The 13,120-nt window shown below is 42.1% G+C and overlaps 1 protein-coding gene across 1 annotated transcript in view; it reads left to right on the plus strand.

Moving 5' to 3' along the window:
• ELL (elongation factor for RNA polymerase II) overlaps positions 1-6,179 on the plus strand; it is a 47,668-nt gene extending 41,489 nt beyond the window's left edge. Inside the window, exons 9-12 of the mRNA XM_007434753.4 lie at positions 1,709-1,775; positions 2,829-3,000; positions 3,207-3,251; positions 4,135-6,179. Of these exons, the coding sequence (XP_007434815.1) occupies positions 1,709-1,775; positions 2,829-3,000; positions 3,207-3,251; positions 4,135-4,251 (401 nt within the window). The 3' untranslated portion in view covers positions 4,252-6,179. The remainder of the gene's footprint in view (positions 1-1,708; positions 1,776-2,828; positions 3,001-3,206; positions 3,252-4,134) is intronic.
• Positions 6,180-13,120: the final 6,941 nt, after the last annotated feature.

The raw sequence follows: 13,120 nt of genomic DNA on the forward strand, positions 1-13,120 counted from the left end.
TAACAGTAGACTCCTTTCTACCAGAGTCTGCCTGGTAGAAAAGCTGGTGCTGAATGAGATAATGTTGCAGAATACCTGTGTAACATATCTACAGTTTGATCCTTTGGGTGCAAATTCAAGCAAATATTCGGAGGGGAGCAGGGGAGTGTTGATAACTAAAATAAAATTGCTGAGTGGAAGCGCTCTTGGTTTGAGTATGAAGCATTCCCGATTCAGTCCATGGTACCACCAGATAAAAGGACCAAGGAACAGCTGGTGGGAAATATGCTTCTCTAGACTTTGAAAAGTCACTGCAAACCAGCAGAGATGAGACTGAGCCAGATGGATCAGTTGGGTGACCAACCAGAAGGCAGTTTCCTTTGTGGCCATGCCTGTGTACTACACACAGAACGAGGGTTGGCGGTTGGTTGTGTTAGCCCTGCTGCCACGTGAGCTGCTTCACTTGGTTAGTCTTTGGCTTAAAGTCCAGTGCACAGCAGGCTGGTGACTGTGCCGCTCTGAATACACACATCCTGATCTGTCCAGCGCACACCCCCAAGTCACTCTTTGGTAACCTGGGAAATGGGGAAATGCAATCTAGATTCTCTTTTGCACCCTGCAAAGCAACTGTAGTAGCTTTGTTCCTTTTAACCTGAAGCAATCTAAAAGTTGCAAAGTGCACAAGCTTTCAGGTTCTGTGGATATCATTTTTAAGCTGTGAGTATTGCAGAAAGTATAAGGAAGGGGAAGAGGTTTGAATCATGACGAAAATACTCATTTAACAACTTGTAATAGAGCTCAGATGGAATAGAAGGATTGTTTATTTTTTCTTATAAGCTCCATTTTCTAGTACATGACTATCTATCCTTGTAGCATGGAGTGACACTGTTCAGTTGGCCTTTTATAAAGTCTATACCCAAGTCACCTTTCAGTCTTAAATCTCCAATTTTATTCCTAAAAACTACCATGTTTTTATGGACCAGCCTCACTTGGGACCTGTGAAAGACGATCAGCATTATAAATAGTGCTAAATAACTGCTAGACTCTGATTCTTCCAGGGATAACAATTACTGCTGAGTTATTCTAGCAAGCTGTGATAAAATCTGATATCTCCTGTGCTCCAGGAACCAATGGAATAAATTTAAAGCCCTTAAAGTTAATAAATTTAAGATTTCATCTTAAACTGTTGTAAACTATAGACTGGAGTCATTATCAGCCTTTCTGATCCGCAGCTCTTTTGCTCCATATCTGAACTAAAAATGGAATTTAGAGTAAATGCTCACTCAGGGTTTTTCCAGTACTGTACTAACAACTCTGGATACTAAACTTCCCCTTCCCCCCTTTTTAATGAGCTATGACTGTCTATGTTTTTCTTCTGCACAACATCCCTGAATTATTACTGAACAGCAATCAAAAGTAGCCCTATCCAGTTTGCCAGCCTACTTGCTAGCCATCCTGAGCTCTCTCTCCATTTTACAAATACCCACTCTTGCATGGACAGATGTTTCTTTGCTGATCAACAAACAATGTTTTTTTCAAGTGGTACTATTTTAGCTTATACTAAAGAGTCCTGATCTTCTTCATGAATTTCTATCAAATTTGCACACCACGTCATTCAATCTTGTGAAACCATTTTAAACCAATGTACTTTTGGAGGGTGATTTTAGAGTGTCAGTCCAAGGAGGTCAACAGTCCTTTCATTCCCTTTCTTCCCTTCTCTTTTTTCCAGGTTTAAACAGGACGTGCAACAGCTCTAGTGTTCCAACTTCTACATCAGAAATGCCAGACTACTTGCTGTAAGTGTTGAAGGATTGGTGCTGTTGCGCTGAACAGTAAAAGAGTGGCTGTCAGATCCGAACTTGCATGAGTCCCTGTTTCTCATTAAAGCAGCAATACTATTCTTCAGCCTGCAGAAACCTGAAAAAAGATAGGGCACGTTTCATAAGCCATGAGCTGCTGTGCTTGAGCAAATTCAGAAGTACCTCTTGCTATAATTTTTGAAGCATGTACAGCCATACAAAATTCTGTCTAGGATCCTGCTTCATAAAAGAGCTAGTCCAGTGTCCCGGCAATGGGCAGACAGACAGGCAGATATGTATGTTTCATTGTAAGTGTTCGTGGCTAATAGTCACTAATCAACCCACCCACCCCCCTGTACTTTCACACGATCTCCATTTAAACTGCTCTGTTAATGGCCAACTGTGTAGCAGCAAATTTAATAAGTAGATGATATTAGGTGAGGAATTACTGTGCTTCCTTTTGTTTGCTTTCGGCCTCCTGTTAATCCTTGTTGTTGGTTAATCCTCACATGTTATTTATCTGTACCATCAGTTTAGCTAACAATAGTGTAATACTATCAAGTTCCAATAGAAGAGAATATCTGTAGCTCAGGGTTGAACTGTGGAGTCCTTGGGATTCTCTGAGCTTGGTGGTTTTCCTGCAGATGTTTCGTTACCCGGCTAGGTAACATCTTCAGTGCACTGAAAATATTACCTAGCCGGGTAACGAAACATCTGCAAGAAAACAACCAGGCTCAGGGAACCCCAAGGACTCCACTATCACGTTCTTATAACTTTCTAGTCATTACATTTCCTTATCGCTTGAGGCTTCATTTTCACTGTTCTTTTGGGCCTCATATCACATTAACCCTCCTCACCATGCGGCCCTGGATGGGCTGCATTGTTCTATAAACCAAATACTCCTGAAGAGCAGCAGACTGAGGAAGGTCACTATCAGTACTGATTACCCTGGATTTGGAAGGATTAGGCTTATAAAAGAAGGGGCAATGCAAATGCTGCCTATTGTTTCCTTTGGGGTTATTTCATTTCTAATTCTTATCGCTGCTCCAGCAAATATGGTGCCATCTCCTCCTCGGAGCAACGTCAGAGCTATAAGAATGATTTCAACGCGGAGTACGGCGAGTATCGTGACCTGCATGCTCGTATTGAGCGGATAACCCGGCGGTTCATGCAGCTGGACTCAGAACTAAAGCAGCTTTCTCAGGGCTCGGAAGAATACAAGGTGGGCGACTCGGAAGGCTGGTTTGGGTCTGTCACTTCAGCAGCTTGCCTCTTCGGGCAGTTAAAGAAGATTGAGAGGAAGCTAAACCACAGTATCTTGGCTGTAAGCTAGAGCAGCTTCTTCCATCCACAGATGCCTTGGAAAAAGAAATGTGCTGACAAGGGTTTAAAAATAATTTTAATATGTGGCATGTCATTCTTTTGCAGATGATCCATGATCAGATCTTGCAAGAATACCGGAAAATTAAAAAAGTGAGTCCTTGGGCTTCTTGTTCACAATCAAGTGCATTTTGGGAAAGGAAGTAGCAGGGATGAAAAATCGTAATTTTCTCATGTGAGAAAACCTCAACTGGACTGGAAGCAGCTTGACTGAAGAAAACAGGGATTAAAGTGGCCTTCCCGTGCTTGTTTCCTTCCACATGTGTTGAGATTGCAGCTCCCTCAGTGCCAGGACCATTTGATTTCTGGAACTTGTTCTCTAGTGTGGGGTTCCTCAACCTTGGCGACTTGAAGATGTGTGGACTTCAACTCCCAGAATTTCCCAGCCAGCCTTCACAAGATTGAATTCTGGGAGTTGAAGTCCACACATCTTCAAGTCGCCATGGTTGAGGAACCCTGCTCTAGCACATCTGGAGAGCACCAGGTTAGAGAAGGCTTCAGTTAGGCCATAAGAAAAAGAGTCTGGGAACAACTATCTGCCATAATGACTCATTTTAAAATTTCTGTTATGCTGAATCTTTTTTAAAAGCCATCTTTTTTAAAGAATGCAGATGTGGCAGAATGAATGAAATGGAATCCCAGGTTCTTGTGCATTTTATTTGAATATGGCAATATACAAAATGTCTATTGCAGCTATCCAATAAATTACTACTTTCAATAGGATGATTGAACTCATAGCCCGTTGCTAACTGAAGTGTGAGCGCAAGATGGTAGGAACAAGCCAGGGGCGGCCTCGTTTTTCTTGCTATCAGATGACAGCATCTGCTCACTTTCCTTCCTTCCTTCTGTTTTGTTTTCTAGAGCTCTTAACTGAAGCTGGACAGGCGATTTTTCGCCTGGTATTTTTATCCTAACTGAAAGCACTGCCTGCCCTGATATAGTCAACCTTGTTCTCTTTCTTTGTCCTCCCTTGCAGACTAATCCAAATTACAGCCAGGAGAAGAACCGCTGTGAATATCTCCACAACAAACTGGCCCATATCAAAAAACTGATAGCTGAATACGACCAACAGCAGTTTCAGTCTTGGCACTGAGCCTGGGGGCTGAGTGAGACACCCAGATGGACATCAACCTGTGAACAAGTCCCACAGCGAGGGAGAAGTCACTCTCAGCTTCCTGGGCAGTGACTCAAGGATTTAATCCCAGTGAGAAGTCCATCACTGTACTGTACACACCCAGGAACCAATGTGGCTTAATCTCAGCGTTTTAAACTGTCTCTCCCCAGATATTAAAAACAGTTAAAGAAAGGAAAGTTTGCTTATTCTTAGATGCCAGCAAATGAACCTTCCTCCCCATCAATTGACTGTTCTTATTCTCCCCACACACCTCCAAATACAGGTTCAGTTTAGAGTTGGAAGCAAAAGGTTTTCTGGGCTCTGTTGCAAATTCTACCAGCTGGGAGAGTGCTCGTGTTCCTGGGGTGGGGGGGAAGGAGGGAACAACTCCATATACAAACCTGTCTGTCCGCTCTCCATTAAATTCTTGCATAACTCACTGCTTTCTTGTTTGTATTTCTGCAATCTCCCCTTTCCTTCCTGGCCAGGATTTAGCAAATGAATCAAGAGTCTGATGCTGGTTGAACATCCCTAGCATGACTGGCCTCTCTTGGCCCAGCATGTGCGTTTGGCAGGGCGGCCATTGTCTGAGAAGTTTGTTCAATTTTCCTGTCTTTGCCATACAGCAGCTTAGTTTTATCATGGTGAAATGTGGGGCAGGGCTCCTTTTTTTTCCTTTCTTTTCTTTTCTTTTTTTTTTTACTGATCTTCTCCAAAGGGAACAGCACAAAATCAATATCAGAGAGGATGCTTCCTTTCTGAAGAATATCTCCAATTAGTTTTTGTTTCTCTTTTTTTCTCTTGTTTGCCAGCCAAAAAAGAAAGAGTTCAGGCAGGGGATTAAAAAGCACAATTCTGCACCTGCTCTCCCCCCACCCCCTTCTAATTGTGGCAGTGTGATTTTCCTCTTCTATATCTGCTGGAATTAAAGGTATGCAGAGTGTTTCAGATTTGAAGTGTTTTGTGAAATGGGCTGTTCTGACCATCCTGGGACTGTTTTGAATTCAAAACAACTCTCAATTCAAGTGTGAGACAGATGTTTTGAACTCATGACAGGGCCATTTCCCAGCATGGATGGAGCAATGCGTTGTTTTGAGCTTAAAGTATTTTTAATTCAAAATGCTTTGCTCACCCCAAATGGAAATGGTGTTCTGCCTGAAGTTGCCACTCTTCCTCCTGATCTTTTCCCTGAGTTAAATCACCCAGGATAAAAAAGCCTGTTTTTAGTTTCACTCTTGGCATTTTTTGCAGCATGGCAGGACGGGATGAGAGGGTGTTTTTCAAAATGCTTACGATCAGGCTGGCTTAGCATAAGGTTGGGAGCTCTCCATCTTCTGGCTGTTTGCAAACAGAGAGAAAAGATTTCTTGTGCTGTCCACTCCAAAGAGAGGCCACAGGGAGGAGACTAAGATGTACCAGAACCAGAGGTGCCAAACATTACAGTGACGGGAGGGACGGGATTGGGTGACCTGTTCTAGGAATGTCAATCAGGCATTAAAGTTACTTTTCTCCTGCCGCAGTTCTTGTATTAGGCTGAGATAAAGCATTTTAGCTTCTGCAGACTTTCCCAACCGCCAGCGGGACCCGGCCCGAAACTGAAGTCAGATGCTCCCGTTAGGAGTGTTCCGACTTAACGTCATGCTCTTGGTTTTTGCAGTTGTGGAAAAGAGATCTGACTTACAATGGGGGATATTTTCAGCTGGCCATTTGTGCATTGTCACAAGGCGACATTTCCCTTGAAACAATGCTGGTCGGTTTAAGAGGCATTGACAAGGCGGCAGGGAGATGGAGCGCTTGCATCCTGTCCAGGACTGAGACTTAAGTCCCACGTGTTCCAGTGCTTGTCCTCTTTCCCATCATCCCCATCTTAATCAGCACTTGCATCTTTTGACAATCCTAAATTCAAGCCTTACCATTTTAGGACTGGGGTATCACTGAGAAAGCGTCGTAGCAACGTTACAAGGGAATCCAGTTTATGACAAAAGCAGCAGTTGGCTTTGTTCCTTAATTTTCTTGAAACCTCTTACCGAGGTAGGTGACACAGCGCAAAACACGTCAAATCTAATTCCCTTAAATAAGGAACAGAGTGAAGTGGAAGGGCTGTAAGTTGACTGTTCTCTCTTTAATATTTGGGGGGGGTATTGCAGGGCTGGGTGGGAGGGGGAACAAATATTTTTGGAGGGAAATTATTAAAAGAGATGGATCTCAGTTCTTTATATGATAGTCTGCTCAATATAATATTTTTGCAAATCAGAGTTGGATACAAAGATGTATTGTGTACATTACACAAGTGTGTGTATATAAATAAAATAAAATATATATTCTGGAACTTTCTAGAATTTGGAACAGATATTTAATGATTATCCAAAAGAGGGAAATACTGTGAGGTTCTGCTTTGCTGCTTCATTCTGAGACTGTTTAAAAGAGCATAGTTTTGTTTTTTAATTTTAAAAATATGTCATCTGCTTTATTTCCATTTTAGCAGTTTATAAAGCTCCAGGCAAATATTTCTGCAGGGGTAGGTGGAACTTTGTAAAACCCCCCACCCTTAAGCCTATTTGAATATGATTTAATTTATTCATAACGTGTGTTTTTGTAATACTTGTACAATGATGAATAAAAAGATACTTTGAGCCATTAAATTGTTTACAAAAGAATTAAAAACACAAGCTTTTTCATGCTGCCAAAATTATATTGTTTAAAAATGGCATTTGGCCCTTCTTTTTTTCTTTCATCTTTTCAAAGAAAAGCTGTGGGGACGGGTTCAGACACACAGGGGGAAAAATAAAATACAAAACTGAATACTGATTTTTATTATTTTTGCAGCACACAATAAAATCACTGTATTGGAAATACATACAGGCTTTTTTGACATCTGTGTATTAGTGTCCCAGGCGTTATGACCCTTTAAAGAGCTGAACTCTTGTGTGAAATCTTGCTAGTCTACCTTGAAGGCAATCTCTCTAGCTTTGGGATTTCTGTGGTCTGAGGGGACCTAGCAGTGACATGTTGGTTAGAGCAGGGTTCCTCAACCTTGGTGACTTGAAGATGTGTGGACTTCAACTCCCAGAATTCCCCAGCCAGCAAGGCTGGCTAGGGAATTCTGGGAGTGGAAGTCCACAGACCTTCAAGTCACCAAGGTTGAGAAAGCCTGGGTTAGAGGTATAGCCCCACCTTCCATTAAAGAACTCCAAGTAGTGTACGTGGCACTCTCCCTGTTTCCCCCACAACAACCTTGTTAGGTAGATCGGGCTGATGAGAATTACTGACAGATTCACCCAGCATTCTCATCAGAAATGCAATCTTTGGCTATTCAGTACTTTTGAGAAGCTTGGGATTTTTTTTTTAATCAAGAGAGTAACATAAAACCTAATGGAAGCTTAACATACTTGCTGCAATAATTATACTCCCCCTACCCCCCAGAAACCAAAAATTGCAACCCTATCATTGGGAGACATCAAGAAATAGGATCTCTTTCACATTAGGGGCTGTCTTTGCTGTGTAGCCACATTTTTAATTTATGTTTGAAGCTTGTAATGCAGGGAGTAGGAAAGATTGAGTGATCAGGGCAAGAACTTGAGAAATGCAAAGGCATAAGAGCTGGTGGGCGATGTCCATTTTTTCTCCTCCCACACTCATGCTGTAGTTTACTTTCACACTGTGGATTTACTAATAGGCTATTTCCCCATTTGCATTTGTTTTAATGGGCACAAAAATGTCCATGTGTTTTTACCAAGTTGTGTCACAAAAGTGTAATCATGTATCTTCCATTTTATCCATTTTAGGGAAAGATTCACTTTCCCTAAAGTCAAGTGCTTTGCATTTACCTTGAATTAACTTCCTTCAGTTAGTTGGAAGATTTAAATGGCTGCCCAACTCACTTGATCACTACTCCAGGCAACATCCATCAGTAAGACTAAAAGTGCAGTCAAAACCAAGAGTATCAACAGGAACCAAACCAAAATTGATGTAACAACAGTATACAGTTGGTGCCCATCAAACATACCCTCCAGCTCCAAGGATGGGCTCATCTGCCATCCTGGTCCAACACCTGGGAAAACCAAGTTTTTAATTGATTGATTGACTGATTATGTGCCATCAAGTCGTTTTCAACTCCTAGTGACCACACAGGTAGATTTTCTCCTTGACAATCTCTAACCTGGTTTTTCAGATCTTTCAACAGTAAACCAAGTTTTTAGAGTCCTCCTAAGGCTAACAGGGTCAGGGCCAACTGAATTGGGAGGATGGGGCAGGAAATCATTAGCCTCCTTCTCCTATCAAAACTGTTTTAATTAGCAAATGTATATAGCCTCCCATCTCACTAAACGTGACTCTGGGTGGTGTACAAGCAACAACAATTAAAAACAATACAATGACCATTAAAACAAAAAGCAAGATTGCGGAGATTTATTGTTATAATGCATTTTGTATTATCTGTAAAATTGGTTGGCATTTCCTCACTCTCTTCATCCAAGTCAGTAATTAAAAATATTGAAGAGTTTTGGGCCCTAAATAAATCCTGTGGCATCCTTGATATCTTATTCCAATTTGATGAGGAATTATTGATAGACTGAATACAATTTTGGAGTCAGATATATATCTCTTTGACCACCCAGCCTGTACTTAATTACCTTGCTAATTGGGTACTTTCTCAGTTTTTTTGCTGAAGGTAAGATATACTGTGTCCACAGCATTTCCTCCTAAGAAGGCTACCTGATCAAAACTAAAATTAACCTAGAAAGACTAGTTCTCCACAAATCCATGCTGACTTCTGGTAATCACTCCCTGTGTATTTTCAAGATGCTTGCCAATCATCTGTGATTGTGATCTGATCTCAACTATTCCAATATATTGAAGTCAGACTGGCTGATCTGGTGAAACATATGAACCTCTCCAACCAACTGGTTCTTCACTCTGCTCATCAGCATTTCTCAAACAGCAAAGAGAGATTCAGCCAGAACAGATGGGAAGACATCCTACTGATCTGAAGCTACATTAGCAACCCTGCTCTGCATAATTTTCTATCAGAATGTTTCCTTGAAAAACAAATAGCTTTTGTTTTTTCCCCCCAAAGGACAAGAAAACTGATGAAATTCTCATAGCAAAGGAATTTGCTTCTTGCATTTGGGTTTGTGATGGGTCACCAACAGGTGTTCAGGCTGAGAAATGGGCAGCCAGGGAGGCTACAGTGAGATGAAAAAATATCTTGAGGGGAAAAAAATCACAATCTTGCAACATTGCCGCTTTTCAGCAATATAGTAAGTACAAAAACACCATCCTAAGTTGTTTTAAACTTAATCATAGAAATGTAGAGGTGGAAGGGACCACAAGGAACACCAGGTCCAACCCTCTGCAGTGTGCAAGAAACCCAGTTAAAGCATCCCTGATGGCTGGCTGTCCAGCCTCTTTATAAAAACCTTCAGAGACTGAGACTGTACCGCTGTAGTACAGATCTTACCATCAGGAAGTTTATCTTTAAAACAAAATCTAGGTGGCTGCAACTTACACTCATTATTTCTGGTCTTGGTTTCTCTGACCATAAAAAATAGCTCTTGTTGTATCTTCCCTATAGCTTCCCTTGATTTACCTGTACATGGCTATCATTGTTTGATGCAATTTGATAATTGTGTAGAAAAACAGAAGGCTCTTTTGCAAAGGAATAAAACACTGGAGAAACTGGAAGACAGATCTTGGCACAGTACTGAGTTGAGTCATGTTAAGACTTAAAGCATGTTAAGACTTAAATATGTTGCTCTAACAAGGCCTAGTGGGAATTGAGGGAGCTGGAAGGGAAGAGAGGAACACAGTCACCAAAGACACGAAGTGCAGAGATTATTTTCTTGAGACGATGCTAATTTAAGGTTCTATCCCTTCCTATTGAAAATCCACATTTAGAATCCTGTAGCAGTGGCAGCAAAGTTGATTGGATAAAGTTTGGAATGTTTGGGAAGCCGTTTGCTGGAGAGAGAACTCAGCTAAAAACAAAGCTTGGCTTTATTACATACTGTCCTGCTATGCATCCGTTCATTGACTGATTATGTGTTATCAAGTTGGCATTAACTCTTACCAACTATATAAATAGACCTCCAGGATGATCTGACCCTAACCTGGTCCTTCAGATCTTCCAATGGTGCACCCATGGCTGCTACAACTGGATCTTATCTACCTTGCTGCTGGTCATTCTCTTCTTTCTTCAGTTAACATAGTCTTCAAACCACCTAAAAGATTATTCATTTCACCTGCACATGTATAGTTGGGGAAAAATACTTGAGACAGCAAAATTAAATTTATGCATGCAACCCAAAAATGAAAACAGAACCAATGATAATGTGCCTTAATTGTTTTGATCAAAAGTTTCTCTTAACACTGTGAAGGTTCCAGTAAAAAATAGTTCTCTGTAATGTACCCAACCAGTTTCTTTGGTCAATGAATTTGTACTATTTGGTTAATAAGTTTGAGGGGGAACTACATAAATGTTTAAAACCTAGTAATCAGTATAATAAGAGCCAGTATGGTGTAGTGATTAAAGTACCAGGCTAGAAACCGGGAAACAGTGAATTCTAGTCTTGCCTTAGGCATGAAGCCAGTTTGGGGATTTGGGGCCAGGCCCTCGCTCACAGCCCTAGGAAGGACACAATGGCAAATCAGTTTCAAAAATCTGTCCAAGAAAAGCGCATGGACTTGTCCAGGTAGTCACCAGGAGTGAAGTCTTGACTTAAAGCCCCCTCCTCCCAAAATCAGTATCATATTGAAAGAAACCTTAAGCTACTTTGACATCAGGTGTTTCTCTTTCAGGAGTAGGTCTAAAGCAGAATTGCAATTGCAGCACATCTCACAGATAGGAAGCGCGTGTTTCTGCCTTAACTTCCCTAAATCTGCCCAACAGTCCCAAAATGTAGTCTCTCTGAGGCTCTGCTAGATGCTGCTCGCCATCCAGCTGAGTTTTCGTGGGCAGGAGTGGAAAGTTACAGCTGGTGGGAGTAGCAACTCTCTCCCTATTGTCTCTTGATCCTGCTCTGTGTCAGCTGCTGAAATTTTAATGCGCCAGCACCAACCGTGTGCAGAATACTAAAGCAAAGGTGATTTAGAAAGACTCCGCCAGCCTTCACAATTCCCAGCTTCTTGATTTTAAAAGGCAGCTGAAATAAGAGGATTCTTTGTGTAGCTTTCTTTTCTTCCCCCTTGTTAAAAAAAACAAAGGAGTATTTGGTCAGGACACTCGTTCTCGAAGCTTCTACTTCTGCGTGGACTCTTGGAATGGAATCAATGCACTAAAAGTTAAACTTTCCCAGTGGAAATTTACCAGCAAAAGCTCCCACGGCTGTCATTTCTGCTTACCGTACAGAAACCCTTCTAGACTTTGCAGTGGGGGCTCTGGGAACAGCAGTGGGGCAGAAATAGAGCTCAGGGGCTGAACACCCATTTTCCATGCAGAAAACTTCAAAATGCTTGCCTTTCTGGGTGGAAATGCAGTGGAGGGTCAGCTGCTCATGGGAAGAATGGATGTTTCTGCAGGTTTGTTGCCCATCAGAGTCAGCTGAACTGGCCTAGGGGGATAAAAGAAATGAAAAAGGAACAGGCAGCTTCTCTGTTTCTGAATGTTCGAATATCAAAAAGGCGATGGCTCCTTTGGATCAAACTCAGGGACACGTTCACAATTGTTTTCCTGGCATTAATACAGAAGTGATAAGGCTATCTGCAGGGGGTGGTCAAAAAAGTCAAGATGGTGGCCACAAGACACATAAAAAAACAGACCAAGTTTTGATTGCACTATTCTGGCCATCTTGACTTTTTTCACCATACCCTGAGGACACCCCTGGAAGTAGTTTGCCTCTGTTTTTTCTCACAATTTTTTAAAACTTCCCAGTTCAGCTGACAGCCCTGAGATTTCCTGTGATCTCCCATCTGGGCATTAACTAGCTTTGTTGCTTTTGATGTTCAGCCTGTTCTGCTTGGTGTTTTAACAGACCACTCTCACATCCTCCAGCCAGGACAGTGGCAGACTCAGACCTAGCGGCAACATTTTAACTGAACCACCCACCTCCATCCATTTTTTCACAGTGCAGACCAGTGTTTCTCAACCTCAGCAACTTCAAGATGTGTGAACGCCAATTCCCAGAATTCCCCAGCCAGCATGATGGGGATCTTCCCTCTCTATGGGGGAGGGAGGGGTCCATTGAAAGCCATAGCTCCAGTAAGTGTGTGTGCATGTCAGGGGATGGGGGGAACCCAACACTGAAATACAGTAATTATCGGGACTATACTTTCACTGATCAGTTTTACTGCCTAAAATGGTAAGTATCACTCCATGTCATCATTGCAAACACTGAATCTCTATTTGGATGGGAGAGGGCTCTATTTGTGGGGCCCAGGCCAATTGCCCCACAGTTCCCGCTCAGAAAGATCCTGCCTCTTAAAATGGTTTCCCTCCAAACAAACAAAGAAGGCTTGAACAGCTTTTCTGTTTGCATGGTGTTCTAGCTTGTTGGCCCAAAGCAGAAAAGGCTAAGATTTGCACACTAGTTGAATTAGGGTGGGGTGGGTATACAAGCATCCTTGCACACACAGATTGTTTAGCAAAGTCAGCTTGTGTGTCTTTCTATGCCTGAGACCATGGGGCCAGTCAAGAGTAGACTTTTCAGGATTTGATTACAGGTAGTCCTCAACTTACAACGGCAATTGGGACCAGAATTTCCATCACTAAGCAATGCAGTCAGAAAGTGCGACCGCATCACTTAGCGACAGCAATCCCCGCATCTCGGTTGCCATTGTTAACTGAATCCCATGGCTGTTAGGTGAAGCAATTTCCTGCTGGCTTCCCACAACCAAAGTCAGTGGGGAAGCTGGC

The sequence above is a fragment of the Python bivittatus genome, unplaced genomic scaffold, assembly GCF_059951505.1.
Source record: "Python bivittatus isolate LINGU-HERP-01145 unplaced genomic scaffold, Pbiv_v1 ctg000580_np1212, whole genome shotgun sequence".
NCBI lineage: Eukaryota > Metazoa > Chordata > Lepidosauria > Squamata > Pythonidae > Python > Python bivittatus.